The following is a 16,253-nucleotide window of genomic DNA, read 5'->3' as shown; positions in this document are numbered from 1 at the left end:
CACACATTTACTCTGTTACAGCTCTGGAGATCAGAAGTTCAAAATCAATTTCAGTAGGTTAAAGCAGGAGTCTCTAACCCCTGGGCCAAAGACCAGTACCTCCTGTCAGATCAGCGGTGGCATTAAATTCTCACAGGAGTGCAAAACCTATTGTGAACTCCACATGCAAGGGATCTAGGTTGTGTGCTCCTTAAGAGAATCTAATGCTTGATGATCTGTCACTGTCTCCCATTACCCCTGGATGGGACCGTATAGTTGCAAAAAAATAAACTCAGGGCTCCCGCTGATTCCACTATGGTAAGTTGTATAATTATTTCATTATGTATTACAATGTAATAATAGAAATAAAGTGCACTGTAAATATACTGCACTTGAATCATCCTGAAACCCCTGAAACCATCTCCCCATCCCCACTGACGTGGAAAAATTGTCTTCCAGAAAACCTGTCACTGGCACCAAAAAGGTTGCAGACCACTGGGTTAAAGTCAAGGAATTAGCAGTTCTGGTTCCTCCTGGAGGCTCTGAGGGAAGGATCTATTCCTTGTCTTTTTCAGTTTCTAGTGGCTGCCCGTAGTTCTTAGTTTGTGGTTGCTTCCTCTGTCTTCAGAGTGTACCTCCCCAGTCTCTGCCTACATTTCCTCTCCTCATCTGCAGCAGTAGCTCTCCCTGCCTTTCACAAGACACTTGTGATTACATCATTGGGCCCACCTTCATAATCCAGATACTCTTCTCATCTCAAGATCTGTGACCTAATCCTATCTGCAAAGCCCTTTTGTCATATAAGATAGTGTATTCACAGGGCCCCGAGGATTAGGATGTATCCTGGGGAGACAGAGGGTATTATTCACCCTACCACAGATATTATGGGAGCAGCAATAAGGAAAGTCTTTCTTGAAGAGGTAGCTGCTAGAGCTCATTCTCAAGTAGAGTAGACATTTGCCAGAGGAGGAGGGTGGCAGAGCCAAGTGTAGGGGCTGAATGGGGCAGGAAGCTGTAAGCAGAGAGAGGCCACTCTTAGCCCCAGGAAAATCACAAAGCATAGAAGCAGGAAGAAAAATCATTTTGTGCATAGGAGCAGTTGGCTGTTGGGTGTGGCAAGAGTAAGGCCAAGAATGGAGACCAAAGCAGAGCCAGACTGTAGCCCGAGTTGAGTGAGAAGCACCGTGAGAGGTGGAGACAGGAGTGATCTGGAGCCCTTTAAGTTGATCCTCAGAGTATAGAAAAAGAGGGGCCCAGACTCCCCACTGTCTATGGCCTTATTCTAAAAATGATTCTCAGGATGCTAAAGGAGATCCCAAAAATAAACAGGGACAATCAAGAGAAAAACTCATGTCCTGAATTCAGAAATACGCAGACCCCAAACCAATGAGCAGCAGTGGTGTTTGCTGTTTACTTGCATTAGTCAGAAACTGTAACCATTGCTGTTGTTAGAAAAAGATGGTGTCTGAAAGGCTGAGAGCTTCATAGGGGCTCAGGGAGACTGTGTGCCACTACAGTGATGGCGATGGGATTGAGTCTTGTGGGTAGCGTGGAGTTCCCAGGTGTGTCTAATAGCACTCTGCTTGAGGCTGGCTCACAGCTGTAAGGAGACCACCTGCGGGAGGGGAAGCAGGGAAACAAGAAAGCCATTGTCCCCACTCCCATTCTCTCCCCAGCCCATGTGGCCACCTGTGTCCCCAGGATGCTGCAAGAACTGTTGCTTCTGCTTCAGGACAGGTTTTTCAGGGCATATCAGAGTGAAAAAGACATTTGAGATCATCTCACTGTGTCTCCAGAAAAAGAAAGTTAATGATTAAAAGGTCACAGGGTGAGATAAGGCACAGGCAAACCAGAATCTGCTTGGCAAATTCCCCAAAACAATAAAGAAATGAAGAAAGTTCATGGGGAGGGTCAGAATTCTATTCTGAGATAACAACTCATACACAGGACTCTGTTGATGCCTAATTAAAGCACAGCCCTACCGAACATGAAAACTCTCAAATGAGCACCATTCCACAGTTCTTGACCACATGTTTACTTTGATTTTGTAAAGGTGGTGTTTCTTATTTCCTCACCCAGAATACTCTGCCCTGGCCTTCCAGAACATCCAACACCTGCTGTGGCTCCAGGGCCCCCTCAAGTCCTCCTTATCCATTCAGCCTTCTCGAGTTTTTCCCGTGCTCTTTTCTTATTCCCTTAAAGGCCAGTGGCCCTTACTCTGTGCCATGTGTTTGGTCCTTAGTCATCTGGTTTATAATAGTACCTTCCCATAAATAGCTTCATGTCTGTAAGTTTCCTTTCTTCTGTTAGGTATGACGGCATTTGACCCAACCTCCTGGGCAAGGAAGCATCTTTGGCCACTGTAACATCCTCTATGTCTTTCATTTTTCTATACTTCTTGGAGCTGAGAGCATTTTAAACATTAGGTTATTCTATTTTCACAATAACTCTATAGGGAAAGTATTATTACTATTTAACAGACAAGAACACTGAGGTTTAGTGAGCTCTGTAACAGGTGCTCACCTTACATAATCCTCAGATAATGGGTGTTGTTATCTCCTTTGCAGATAAGGAAACAGAGTTCAGTCTGTACCTGGTGCTGTTGCTGTGGGCTGTCACAGCATTCTAGGCTCTGCTATTGCACCTCTCAGACTGTATGTGATTTGTCCTTTTATGCCTTGCTCCCTAATTTGGAAACAAACTCCACAATGACAAGAACTAGTACTAACTTCTTGAATTAATCAATGTCAGACAGAGGGAGGGATGAATGGGTAAACAGAGATGGATGGATGGATGGATGGATGGATGGATGGATGGATGGATGGATGGATGGATGGATAAATGGATGGATGGGTAAGTATGTAGGTGGGTGGGTGGGTGGATGGATGGATAAATGGGTGATTATATGGAGTATATGGATGGATGGGTAGATGGGTGGGTAGATGGATGAATAGATAGATGAATGGATAGAAAAATGGATGAATAGAAGAATGAATGAATGGATAGATGGGTGGGTGGATGGAGGGACTGATGAATGGATGGATAGATGGGCGAGTAGATGGGTGGATGGATAGATGAATGGATACAAGAATCGATAGAAAAATGGATGGATAGATGGATGGGGGTGGGTTGGTGGGCGGAGGGATTGATGAATGGATAGATGGGTGAGTAGATGGGTGGATGGATAGGTGAATGGATAGATGAATCAATAGAAAAATTGATGAATGGAAGGATGGATGGATGGATGGATGGATGGATGGATGGATGGATGGATGGATGGATGGATGGATGGATGGGTGGGTGGGTGGGTGGGTGGATATATGGGTGGGTGGATGGAAGGATGGATGGATGGATAGATGGGTGAGTAGATAGGTAGGTGGATAGATGGATGAATGGATAGATAAATGTATAGAACAATGGATGAATGGAAGGATGGATGGGTAGATGGGCATTAGATGGGATAAGAAGGGGGAGACTAGGGGACAGGTCTCAAGGCTCCCCACCCACGCACAAAAGTGTGCACCACAGAACAAAAAAGTACAAGTATTTATTTATCTCTTTCCAGCCCCTATTTAACAAGGCTTAATTAAAAAAATAAGTAATCCTCATGCCAATCTCCTCTTGTAAAACAAACTTAATGCATATCAAGGGATTGAAATGTATATGAAGAACCACTTTAGAGCAACATGAACACATATACATACACCCAAACACACACACACACACACGCACACACACACAGAGCTATGTTGTATGGAAGAAGGAGGGGCCTTCCAAAGCACACCCATTTCTAAGAATGTGTCAAGGGCTGGTTTAATTGACCAACTTTAGGACTTAGTGGAGATTCAACCTCATTCCTGGTTTTGCCTCCTCTCAGGTCACAGCATCTGGAACGGGACCTTTGAAGAACACCCTCCCTTCGATGTGCCAGATGCCAATGGCAGCTTCCTTCCCCGTGCCCTTGGGGGCTTCTACATGTTCCTCACAATGATCATCCTGCTCCAGGTAGGAAGCCCTCCCTAACTAGGGGCCCAATAAGATATGTGGCCAAAACCCCTACAACTTTGTAAAATAAAGAAAAACCAGTGCTGACCACTAGAAAGTACAAACTGGATTGAGATGAGGAAACGATCATCACTTTCTTGTCCATCTTTGAAAGCATTCACATTTTGGGTGATTTAAGGACCTAGCCCTGTCTTGTAGAGGGGACTCTGCCCCCAGATAATAGCTGGAGGGAAATATTTATCAACTTTTCTATTTAAGAGTAAGATGACAGCAGTGACCCATATGTGCCTGTCCCTCTGCCAGAGCAGATAAAACACAAATGACCTAGGAACAAAAGAAGGTAAAGTAGCACAGTGAGCTACAGAGAACTCTCTGCCCCAACATTAAGAGAGAGAAACCACGAGTTAGTGTTTTAACATCTGATACATTGAGAAGGAAAAGAACAGAACTGGCCCAACATAGGACAGAAAAAAAAAAAATAGAGCACCTACAAAATGTGAGGCAGTAATTGATGAAGAGATGAATTTTAAAATCTTTGTGTCTCTAAGAAAATACAATCTATGAAAAGATGAGGGAAGTTGTGGTTTTACTTTTGTGGAGCTCCATCTACCATTTCTTGTGGTATTGGAGGCTGTTTCACTGCTCTCTTATTGGTGAACATTTTCCACTCACCTTGCAGGGTAATCTATTTTAAATGTGAATTAAATCATAGCCCTCCTATGTACAGAATCCTCTCATGGTTTCATATCCACTCAAAGTGGAATCTGAAGTCCTTACTGTGGCTGATGAAGCCCTAAGTGATCTGGACCCTGACTCCCTCCCAGACCTCACCTCCTAGCCCTCTTCCCCTCCTCACTGACCTGCAAGGCCTGCTCCCTATTACTCCCCAAACGCCACCCCCACTGCCAGGCCTGTGCCTGGCTTTCTCCTCTGCTCAGAATGCTCCTCCCCCAGACAACTTCACAACTCACACCCTGGCTTCCTCATGTCTCTGTTCAAAGGTCATGGTTTACAAGCATCCCACCCAGTCATCAGTCTACCCTCTTTACTTTTCTTTATTCTTCCTCATGTGACTTACCACCACTCATATATATTTATTTGTTTGTTCTTTGTCACTGGAAGGCAAGTTCTTCAAAGCCAGGAATTATGTTCTGTTGACTCCCATTTCCAGGACTTAGAACAGCATCAAATGCACAACAAGCACTTGGTAAACACCAGGTATTGAATCGGTGGGGAGAAATTAACAATACGTCTGAATACCTGTAAAAGTGGGCAGCAGCCCTTGGTGGCACAGAGATCTGAAGGGAGTCAGGGGACTCTAAACAGAGATGCTAAGTCTCCCTCACTCCCTCCCAGCTCAGTCACAGACAACCAATGGTAAGTGCCTACCTTGTATCAGACATCCTTGGTCAAAGAAGACATATCTGTTTTTCAGATTCCCCTAAGAACTCCAAGGGATGCATGAGGTCATTGACCGTTAATTTCACAGAAAGAGTCTGTCCTGTGAGCTGACCTCAACTTTCCATTAAATGCCTTTGCTACCTGCTAGTGAGGATCCCAAGGGAGGGAACCTGCCTGGTTTCTGACGTGGTAGAAACTCATCTATTTTCAGGTGCTGATCCCCATCTCTTTGTACGTCTCCATTGAGCTGGTGAAGCTCGGGCAAGTGTTCTTCTTGAACAATGACCTTGACCTGTATGATGAAGAGACCGATTTATCCATTCAATGTCGAGCCCTCAATATCACGGAGGACTTGGGCCAGATCCAGTACATCTTCTCCGATAAGACGGGGACCCTGACAGAGAACAAGATGGTATTCCGACGTTGTACCATCATGGGCAGCGAGTATTCTCACCAAGAAAATGGTACGAGAGCTCCCAAGGGCTCCATCCCTCTTTCGAAAAGGAAATGCCCTGCTCTCCTCAGAAAAAGGAGATAAAAGACATTCTCCTGGCTCTCTTAGAGGCTGTATGGCATTTCCACAAGTTGCTTCCTGTATCCCTGTGGTCTTCCTTGTCACAGATCAGGGCTGTTCCAATTACTTGTAAATTTTCATTTGTTTACAAAAGTTAGAAGTTATCTCATATGTGGTACCCCTCCAGTTGATCTTTGGTGCCAGACAAAGCACTTTATGAAACGAGATTTTTATCTGTTAGCAATGGATTGCAGACATTTCCCAATTGTGTGCCAGTCACCACAACCAAGGTTTGGAAATTTCTCAGGCCACCTTACCTGACATATCAGGGCAGGTCTGTGTCTAGGTGCATGGTCAGATTTAACACATCCTGAAGATACCTTCTATTCTAACAGATATCTTAGATTGCCACTGATGCAAAGTTTTGATTTAGGAGATAGGGCTATAAAATGCCTGAACTGTTACCTTGCATGGACTGAATATGACTCATAAAACTGACCTGATTCCTTCAGCTATCATCCGCCCAACTTTGTCCCCCACTCCAACACACACACACACACGCACACACACACACACACACACTTTCTAAGAAAAGAAATTCTTTTTTTCCCCAATACTTTAAGTTCTGTGATACATGTGCAAAACGTGCAGGTTTGTTGCATAGGTATACATGTGTCATGGTGTTTTGCTGCACCCACCAATCCATCACCTACATTAGGTATTTCTCCTAATGCTATCCCTCCCCTAGCCCCCCCAACCTCCGGTAGGCTCCAGTGTGTGATGTTCCCCTCCCTGTGTGCATGTGTTCTCATTTTTCAACTCCCACCTATGAGAACATGCAGTATTTGGTTTTGTGTTCTTGTGTTAGTTTGCTGATGGTTTCCAGCTTCATCCATGTCCCTGCAAAGGACATGAACTCATCCTTTTTATGGCTGCATAGTATTCCATGGTGTATATGTGCCACATTTTCTTTATCCAGTCTATCATTGATGGGCATTGGGGTTGGTTCCAAGTCTTTGCTATTGTGAATAGTGCTGCAATAAATATACATGTGCATGTGTCTTTATAGTAGAATGATTTATAATCCTTTGGGTATATACCCAGTAATGGGATTGCTGATCAAATCGTATTTCTAGCTCTAGATCCTTGAGGAATCATTGTGTTCCACAACAGTTGAACTAATTTACACTCCCACCAACAGTGTAAAAGCGTTCCTATTTCTCCACATCCTTTCCAGCATCTGTTGTGTCCTGACATTTTAATGATCACTATTCTAACTGGTGTGAGATGGTATCTCATTGTGATTTTGATTTGCATTTCTCTAATGACCAGTAATGATGAGCTTTTTTTCATATGTTTGTTGGCCGCATAAATGTCTTCTTTTGAGAAGTGTCTGTTCATATCCTTCACCTACTTTTTAAAGAAGAGAAACTCTTTAGGAGGGCAGTATTCATTCTTTTGAGTGTGAGAGATGGAGGAAGAGAAAGGTGGAGATAACATTATAAGCAGCCCTATCCGCTTTGCCTTGGTGATAGTGGACCATTTACATGGGAGCTTCTGATCTCTTTGTAATAATAAGAGCCTCATTACCAGTACTTACAGTATGCTAGTTATTTTAACACACTATATCATTAAATCTTCAAAACATCCCTATGAGTTAGAAACCTAGAAAAAAAAAACTCTGAGGAAATAAAGCGACAGGTTATGTCAAAGCTCGAAGTCACATAACTAGTAGGAAATCCACTAGAGTTTGAATCTGTGGGACTTAGTTGTACCCTTCTTTCTCCAGTCTTGGTAGTCCAGATGCCCAATTTTCCAGAGTAGCATAGACCCTTCCCATGCTCTTACCCCACCCCAAAGTCTAGGCTTTCCCCAACATAGTCCAGCCAAGGTACAACTAGTGCAATAACAGGACTCCTTTCTTGCAGCTAAGCGACTGGAGACCCCAAAGGAGCTGGACTCAGATGGTGAAGAGTGGACCCAATACCAATGCCTGTCCTTCCCAGCTAGATGGGCCCAGGATCCAGCAACTAGGAGAAGCCAAAAAGGTGCTCAGCCTCTGAGGAGGAGCCAGAGTGCCCGGGTGCCCATCCAGGGCCACTACCGGCAAAGGTCTATGGGGTACCGTGAAAGCTCACAGCCTCCTGTGGCCTTCAGCAGCTCCATAGTAAGTCCCTGACTTTCCCCTTTGAACTGCAAGTGTTCTGTGGGAAGAGATGGGAGGGGCGCTAGAATGTGAAAAAGGAAAAATTGTACAAACCCTGAAGAGCTTTCAAAATGGTGCTCTTGGTTTTGTGTATAGTCCACACATGTGTTTTGTTGGCATAGACAATTCTTAGTCATTAGAAATGTTCAATGTTTAGAAATCAGAGATCTTATGTAAGCATATAGATTTTTTTGCTTCTTTTAAAAATTGAATTATAAAAATTCTCCACACTAAGCCAGCATTTCCTCATGGCAACAATTGGCTTGAGTTGAGAGGTTCCTAACTCTTAGACTGGGCATGCCATCTTCAGCTCATCACTGCCCCCCACACACCTTCTCTATTTATGCAATCACTGAGGTGGGGGCAACTGCATACTCATTATGGATGTTTTAAAAATTATACTGTTAGTAGAAATTAGAAATATCAGTTATGCTTATGTTTCTATAAGGGAGAAAAACAACAGATAAGCCTGTAAGGTTCAAAGAAAAATGGGAGAATATACTTCTTGGTGATCAAAAATAAGTTTTAAATAGTTATGAAGCAAATAATATCTATGTCAAGATTACTCAGCCCATTTCATTCTCTTAACTAATTCCCTTCAGTCCCTATGGGCATTGCTGTTTGTGGCTTTGGTCTGGGGCTTTCTGCGTATGGTCCTTTCACATTTGATCCACTAGGACAGCCATCAGCAAACATCCAGGTAGCAAGCAAAGAAAACCAAGTTTCTCCCCAGAGATTACACAGCATTCCTTAGAAGTCAAGGCCAGACCAGGGCTTCTGCCCACTGTCCTACTCCTTTTTCCTCTGCATACACTCTTTCTCCAGGGAACATAAAAACACATCTGGAATCTCTGCACTTGCACAAGAGGCCACAGGGAGCCCCAGCAATCTTGAACAAGAGGTACATACTAAGAGATGGGACCTAAAATGTTAGCATCCCTTTATTAGAAAATTAGATAGTAAAAATAATCCTTTTGGCCAATTTTTTTCCAGTCTTTTATTTCCCCTATGAATACACACACACATAACTACATATATTTAACATTTTTTGTAATCATGGTACATATCAATTGTAGATGCTGGGATTTTTTTTTAACTTAACATGATATCGAAAACATTTTCCATGTTGCTACTTAGTATTCATAACCAAGAACTGTGTTTTCTGACAGTGTCAAAGAAGAAACACTGTGAGCCTGTGTTCTGGGTTGTTACTCATCTAACTTTGGATGAGTACAGAATTGAGTTCCCTCTCTTGGGTTATTGTCATGCACAGAAATGCAACATTAGCAAGGATAAGACAAGAACAGTGTGTTAAGATATATGACCTTCATGAATGCACAAGTGAAATGATCCATAGATGTCTTCTGGAAGAGTTTCATGTTGTTTTTCCCTTTTTGATTTTCCCAAGTGACATAACAACAAGGTGTGCATATTGCTACATCCTTTTTAATTTTGTCCCCATAAATGTAACACACTTCCCCAAGCTCTTTTCTTAAATATTTGTAAAATGACTTTAGTGAATTCTCATTAGGCACAGATTCTATGTGTCTTTGGCACCTTCCATTTCTAGATACCACAGGCATCCCACGTGCCTGAGAATGTCTCCCCTAGAATATGAGGGGGAGAAAAAGGAAGCTTTCCTTTGTGGATCTCAGTTGGGTCACATCAATTCACTGCCCCTTGTTCAGTCTGACAAGTCTCTGCAGCCCAGAAAAACTGCATCCCTGGACCAGGCAGTAAAATCTTGGATGCAGGGCTTTTAGCTAATGATCAGTGAGAGGGACACACTAACCCCAGAGCTATCTCCAGATCCTAGATGTCATTGTCCTGCCCTGGCTGGCAGTCCCAAAGGTAAGTTCTGACGAAGTTCATTCAGGAGCAGTAAGGAAGTTGGCACATGGGTTAAGTCCCAATTCTTGTTGCCTGGGGAAGGGAAGATGGTGACATGTTCTTCTTATGAACAGCTAAGTATACTCTTATGTAATCAGGTCACTTGAAAATCTGGGGTTAGTGGAACAATTGTATTTGTGAGTAGTTTTGAGGAAGGGCACTGGGTTCAGAGTTAGGAAATGGAGGTTCTGGTTTTAGCTCTGCTACTGGCTTGCTGGGTAACCTTAAGCAACATGTTAAACCTCCTTCTACGTCTTTTTCACCACCTGAAAATAATTTCCTTATAATTCTCACTAGGCTGTTGTAAAGATCAAATAAGATAATGTTTTTGCTGACCTGCAAGCTAACTTCCAGCTATGAATTAGGCACATGTGGGGTCTAATGTGTCAGGTTTTCATCTCAGCTACCCCATGTACTAGCTCTGTGACTTTGGTGGGCTTGCTGAAATGCAAGCCTCAACCTACCCATTGTTAAAATGAAGATAATCGTTCTGGCTCATGAGTTTATTTTGAGGATTTAATTCTTAAAATTATGTGTTCTAAGCAGATGCCTAATGGAAGTTTTAAATGATCTTTCTAAAGGGAAGCTGTCTTCCTTGAACAAATGTTCACATATCTGATGTCATGAAGAGAAAATGGGGAGTTTCCATAAAATACAATTGTTGAACTCTCTCCCCTGAGATCCTGGTGTATTTGGTCTAGGCTGAGTACTGAGCACTTTTGTTTTAATTTCTGATGATTGTAGGGAGCAGCCACGATGGGGACCCTCCATAAGCAGGCCATCACCCCACCAGGAAAGAGTCTTCACTTGGCTCAAATTGGCACTTTCTACAGCTTGGGAGGCATTTGCTGAAGAGAGTGAAGTATGCAGTCTTTCAGGACTCTAAAGACTCTCATGCTTACCCATCAAACACCTCTAGCTGGTATCAGATCCTTGAAGTCATCCCTAGAGAGCTCCTGCGGCAGCCCCAGGTGGCTGTCTTGGTGCCTACCCCCACCCACTCCTGGCAGACTCTCTGCACTTGTCCCCTTCCACATGCCTTCTGTGCCTTCCTGCACCTGCCCATCTGGCACCCAGTCTGTTCTGACCATCTCTTGGAACCACCAGTTCTTTACCTTCTCTTAGCGAACTCAGTCAAAATTTGCCTCTGAAACCCCCAGGGAGCATTCCACCACCTTCTAAAGAAGCCAGTTGTTGGTTTCCTTGGCCCTTTGCTCTAAACCAAAAATAAGAATCAACAAAAAACAGCAACAACAGAAGCTGTTTTTTTTTTCTTTAACTACAAAAAAACAAACCATCAGTGATTATCGCCTAATTGCCTGCAATAAAATCTGTGGCTTTAAGGTGGGGGTAATATAAAAACGGTGAGTTGAGTCCCAAGCCAATGTTTAATAGTACTGGCAGATGGAAAATGAAATCTTTTTTTTTTCTCCTTGTCTGTAAGCAGCCAAGATTTGAGCAGAGTCTTTGTTTAAAAATGCCACTTGCAGAATGTTTCTCAGCACCATCAGACCAAAGAATATCTTCCTAATCATAAAATTTGTATTAGGGCCAGTTAGGCTCCTCCAAACTTCCACACTGCTTTCCTCTGTGGACATCCCCCCACCACCCCCCCTTCCAAAGAGAATGCAACAGAGAGGAGCGAAGGAGGTGTCATTGGACCTCTGCCTCCTTTCACTAATCTTGGTCTGCCTTTCTTTCTTTGGAAGAAATTTATGCAGCACTCCCAGTCTGCTCCAAATTGGTGGGACAGCCCACATAGACACACTCCCACTGTAAGGTTAGATAAGAGTCCTGATTTAATTAGCCAAGTACACAGAATCTTTCTGGAAGTGATGTGATCACACAGGGCAGGAAGCAGTGAAGCCTATCTGTACTCCCCTTGTCCCCCAGTGTCCCAAATCAGGGTAGGGAGGACCCAGCCTCAGTGACATTGTTCACAAGAGGTGGGAACTGGCAAGATCTGGAAAACTCCCTTCTTGCTTCACCACTGAGTTTTTTCCTTTGGGCTTATGCCCTATTTGGGAAAAGCTTTCCCTAATAATCCATGTGTTCCGATTTAAGTGAGCATTTACTAACATTGGACTTTCCCAGTTCTTGATTCAAACTAAATGTCGTTAAGGCCAGAGCCTTAGACATCACTGCCCTAAACAGCGTTAGCCTCCAGCTCCGCAGCAACCAGGGATATGTTTCCATAATAGTCATAGCCCACAGGGTTACGTAATTGAAAGGAACCAAAGGCTGATGGCAGGAAGTAAGTGTCCCTCCCTCCTCCCTTCCCACCACCTCAGGCACAACCATGATTAGCAGCTTCTGTGTGTCCTTCCCAAAGGTGTACAGAAACAGACAAGTATGGCATATACACAAGCACATTCTTTACCACAAGTGGAAGCATACCGTACCCACTGTTTTGGACTGTGCTGCTTTAACCTAATGAATTTTAAAGAATATTTCCTATGTGTAGACAGACAGGTAGACATTCAGAAGAGAGCTGTCTCATCTTTTTTTTTTAATGACTACTATAATTAGTTGGATGGTTGAGCCATCATCTGTTTATATATGTGTTTCTCTACAGTATTCTTAGAGCATAATTGCTAAATTGGCCAGTATGTGCATTTTTTATTTTGGTTGATTCTTCCCAAGACATTGTACCAGTTGAGACACTCATCAACAACAAACAGAAGGGCCTGCTTCTTCCCACCTCTGCCAGTGTCTACATTTCTTTAGAAAAGCCTTTCATTTATTGGGTCAGTCAGCAAACATTCAGTAAGCACCTACTCTGTGGCATATACTGTCCTACAGACTGGGGACATAAAGTCTAATGGAACATTGCTCCTGCTTTCAGGATCTTACAGCTCAGTGAAGGGGCAAAAGGAGCACCAGTGACTACAGGACAATGCTCTCTGGGCTGGGATGTGTGGCTGCAGAGGTGCTATAGGAGCTTAGAAGAGGTGCAGCTATATCATACTGGGGCATCAAGGAAGCTTCCTGGAAAGGTTGGCACCTGGGCTGAATTTTGAGACAGGAGTAAAGGTTAACTGGAGGAATAAGGAGACCATCTAGTGAGGAGTGGGTAAGGAGTGCAGGTTGTGGGAGGAGACAATCTGTAGAAGCAAGATGGAGAATTGTAGTTCTTTGGAGTAGCTGGAATGAAAGGTGCAATCCAGGGAGAGGAGGAGGAAATGGAGACGTAAGAGGAACTATGTCATGAAGAATTTTCTTCCAAGCTCAGGAACCAGGGTTCCTGTTTGTTTCCTTCTCTGGATTCCTGTAGCAACAAACTGCTGTACCCAACCTGTGATAGTCACCCATCTGAACTTGGGTGAGTTATTAAAACTGAAAGAAGAATAGCAGAGTAGAGTTTGGCCTACTTTTCCCAGCCTTCATTGTGGGAACACATCCTAGCTAGAAAGAAATAGAAACAATAGGATTGCCATGTAACACAGACCCTTGCTACTCAAACTGTGGTCCTCAAAGCAGCAGCATGAACACCAACTGAAAGTTTATCAGAATTGCCTATGCTCAGGCCCCACTCAGAGCTGCTAAATTAGAATCTGCATTTTAATGAGATCCCCAGTTGACATGTGTACATGTTAAAGTTTGAGAAATGTTGGCATAGCATTAAAGGGTTTAGGTTTTAGCATCAGGCAGTACCAGATTTAAGTCCCAGCACATTATCTGTGATGTTGTGACCTGGGACAAGTTACTTAACTGCAATGAGCCTCATTTGCTTCATAATTAAAGTGGAATGATACTAATGATATCAGTGCTCTAAGGACGATTAGATAATGGACGTGAGAGCACTTAGCCCAGTGCCTGACTTTGTTATGCATTCTCAATAAGTATAGTCTAATGATAATAGGACCCTTGAGGATATCGTTTGAGCTCAAAAATCACCTTCCTCAAAGGGGTGTTGTATGCATTTTAGGTGTTCTACAATAGAAAGAAATCCAACTAGTTGAGTGTCTGCCTGCCACAAAGCTCTTACATAAAAAACTGGTGGCCCCACAAATTTATATTTCTTTTTCTTCAGAAAAATAGTCTGGACAATGGCCAGCAGTAGGAAAGGACACTGCTTTCTTTCTAAGTGCTGCAAGTGCCAGGTTTCTAAATGTTAATGGACCACATAGGAAACCAGTGTGCTGGAGCAAAAGAAGCCATGAAGAGCCTTGCCCTGTGGCAACAAGTCTGTGGTGACTCAATAAAGGTTAGCTGACATCTGTTCCTGGCACCTGCAGGATGAGCCAGGGCCTTTTACAGAGAAGGCTTTTGTTTTAACGCATTGCTACAAGATTGGATGGAAATATATGAAAGAGTGGTTTTAATGAACAGACAGCAGGAGTTAATCAGTGGTGAGCTATTGTGGTATCCTAGAAAGGAGTCAGTTAACAAATGTTTTGAGTGCTTACAATCCACCAGGCATGAGGGACACATCAGAGACAGTCTCTGCCCTCCTAGCACTTATAGACCAGCAGGTAAATGAATATGGAATAAATAACTTGAAACATTTTAACTGTGTCAGCATTTGGAAATACATAACGCATAGCTTGGAGCAAAGTGGTGTGTTACAAGAGGATGGCAGTCAGGTGGTGTGAAAACTGTCCTAGTTCTGACCCTAAATCAATGTGTGATCTCAAGCAGTTTCCTCCTCTCTGACACTCAATTTTGGCATCAGGAAAATAGGGTATTTAGCTTTGACAACTCCAAGCCTGTTCCTCAACTTTGGGTACCTGTGGTGGTAAGATTTAACAACATCTCGTTCAAGTAGCCTCCCCCTAAAAAAGAAATCTATTTTCTGAAAAAAGAAAGTTTCCATAATCCCTTTTATTACTCTCATGGACTATCTGCTGAGCCTTAAGGATTAGATATACAAATGCATCCATTGTGTTTGAGATACCCAGACACTAAAGACACTGGGTGGTAGCAAGTCTCCAAGGCCACTTCCTTCACATGCAGGATCTTGCCTGATATAGGTGTTAAGATTATGAATGCTAGGATCAGACTAACTGAAATCAACTGTAGGAATTCCTCCCACTTACTGTGTGACCTTGGGCAAGACAATCAACTTCCTTGGGCATCAGTCTCCTCATCTGAAATACAGAGACAATTGGGAGGATAATGGTACTAAACAGATAATGTTACTGCAGGAATATAATGAGACCATGGATGCACCAGAACATAAGAAACACCACGTGAATATGAGCTCTCATTACTCTGTTGAGAAATAAGTTTGGAGTTCCTTGAGTGGTGTTGCTGACTTGATAACAAAAACTGGATGCTCCCTGGAATCTGGTTTTAGAAGTTTGCAGAGAAACATTAATAAGAGAACATAGCTACTTTACTGTGACCACAGAAATGAAAAACCTTAGACTAGCAGTTCAGGAGTCTGAGCTCTGATTCTGGCTTTACACTAACTCACTAGGCAACTTTGGTCAAATCAGCCCATCTCTGTGGGTTTTAATTAAGTCGGGATTCATTTCATCTCAACTTGGGACTATGAGAATCTGATGAAGTTATATAAATGACATTGCTTGGGAAGGTAGGAAGAGCTTCACAAATGTGAGCTCCTACCAGGAATACTGGAGTCAAAGGCAGAGAGCATGGATAATATGTGTGTGCCCTTCTCAGGTTTTCTGGAAGTAATGACACCACATGGTATGGATGATTCACACAATTGTTTTCAGGGCAATGGAAGGAAATGCAGGTCTGATTCAGTTTTATTAGCACTCTTCCTTCTGATAAGCAGACTTTTTCTGGAAGTTGTCTTCTTACGATGGTATGAACAAGTTGGGGCATGACTGTTAACTCTTGAAGAGCACCCAGAATGAAGGTTGGCATTCTTGAAGAGTGTGTGCTCCATTCTTGTGGGGTATGTCTGAGTTTCCTACTCTCTGGCTCTCACCTGTGCCAGCAGCCCTAGGGAGGACAGAATCAGACCTCTTGGAGTCATTGTATTTGGTAGTCAGAAAACAGTCTGAGGCCTCTTTTCTCAAGGGATTTTGTTAAACTCTCAACTTGGGTAAAGCTTATTGGCCCTCAGTCTTCACCCTGCACAAATTAATCAAGATTCCCTCAGTCTATCATTTTTAGCCATTGACTCTCTTCTAAACTATGATTTAGCTGTGAAATCTGAACACTGATAGGAATGATCTTATGCGAAAGCCTTGTGCAAAATGGCTTTTGTCATATCTAACCATTGAGAGCTGGCATTTGTTGAGCTTCTGCTTCAAAAAAGCTGTAGTTAGAGCTCTAGGAAAT

At 43.1% G+C, this 16,253-nt stretch overlaps 1 protein-coding gene across 2 annotated transcripts in view; it reads left to right on the top strand.

Moving 5' to 3' along the window:
* Positions 1-16,253, top strand: part of ATP10B (ATPase phospholipid transporting 10B (putative)) — a 273,772-nt gene that overhangs the window by 200,559 nt on the left and 56,960 nt on the right. For both annotated transcript variants that reach the window (XM_005558441.4, XM_073994704.1), the window contains 3 exons: positions 3,857-3,984; positions 5,597-5,849; positions 7,828-8,066. In XM_005558441.4, the coding sequence (XP_005558498.3) occupies positions 3,857-3,984; positions 5,597-5,849; positions 7,828-8,066 (620 nt within the window). The remainder of the gene's footprint in view (positions 1-3,856; positions 3,985-5,596; positions 5,850-7,827; positions 8,067-16,253) is intronic.

This window comes from Macaca fascicularis, chromosome 6, assembly GCF_037993035.2.
Source record: "Macaca fascicularis isolate 582-1 chromosome 6, T2T-MFA8v1.1".
NCBI lineage: Eukaryota > Metazoa > Chordata > Mammalia > Primates > Cercopithecidae > Macaca > Macaca fascicularis.
This window is presented reverse-complemented; position numbering and strand designations above follow the sequence as displayed.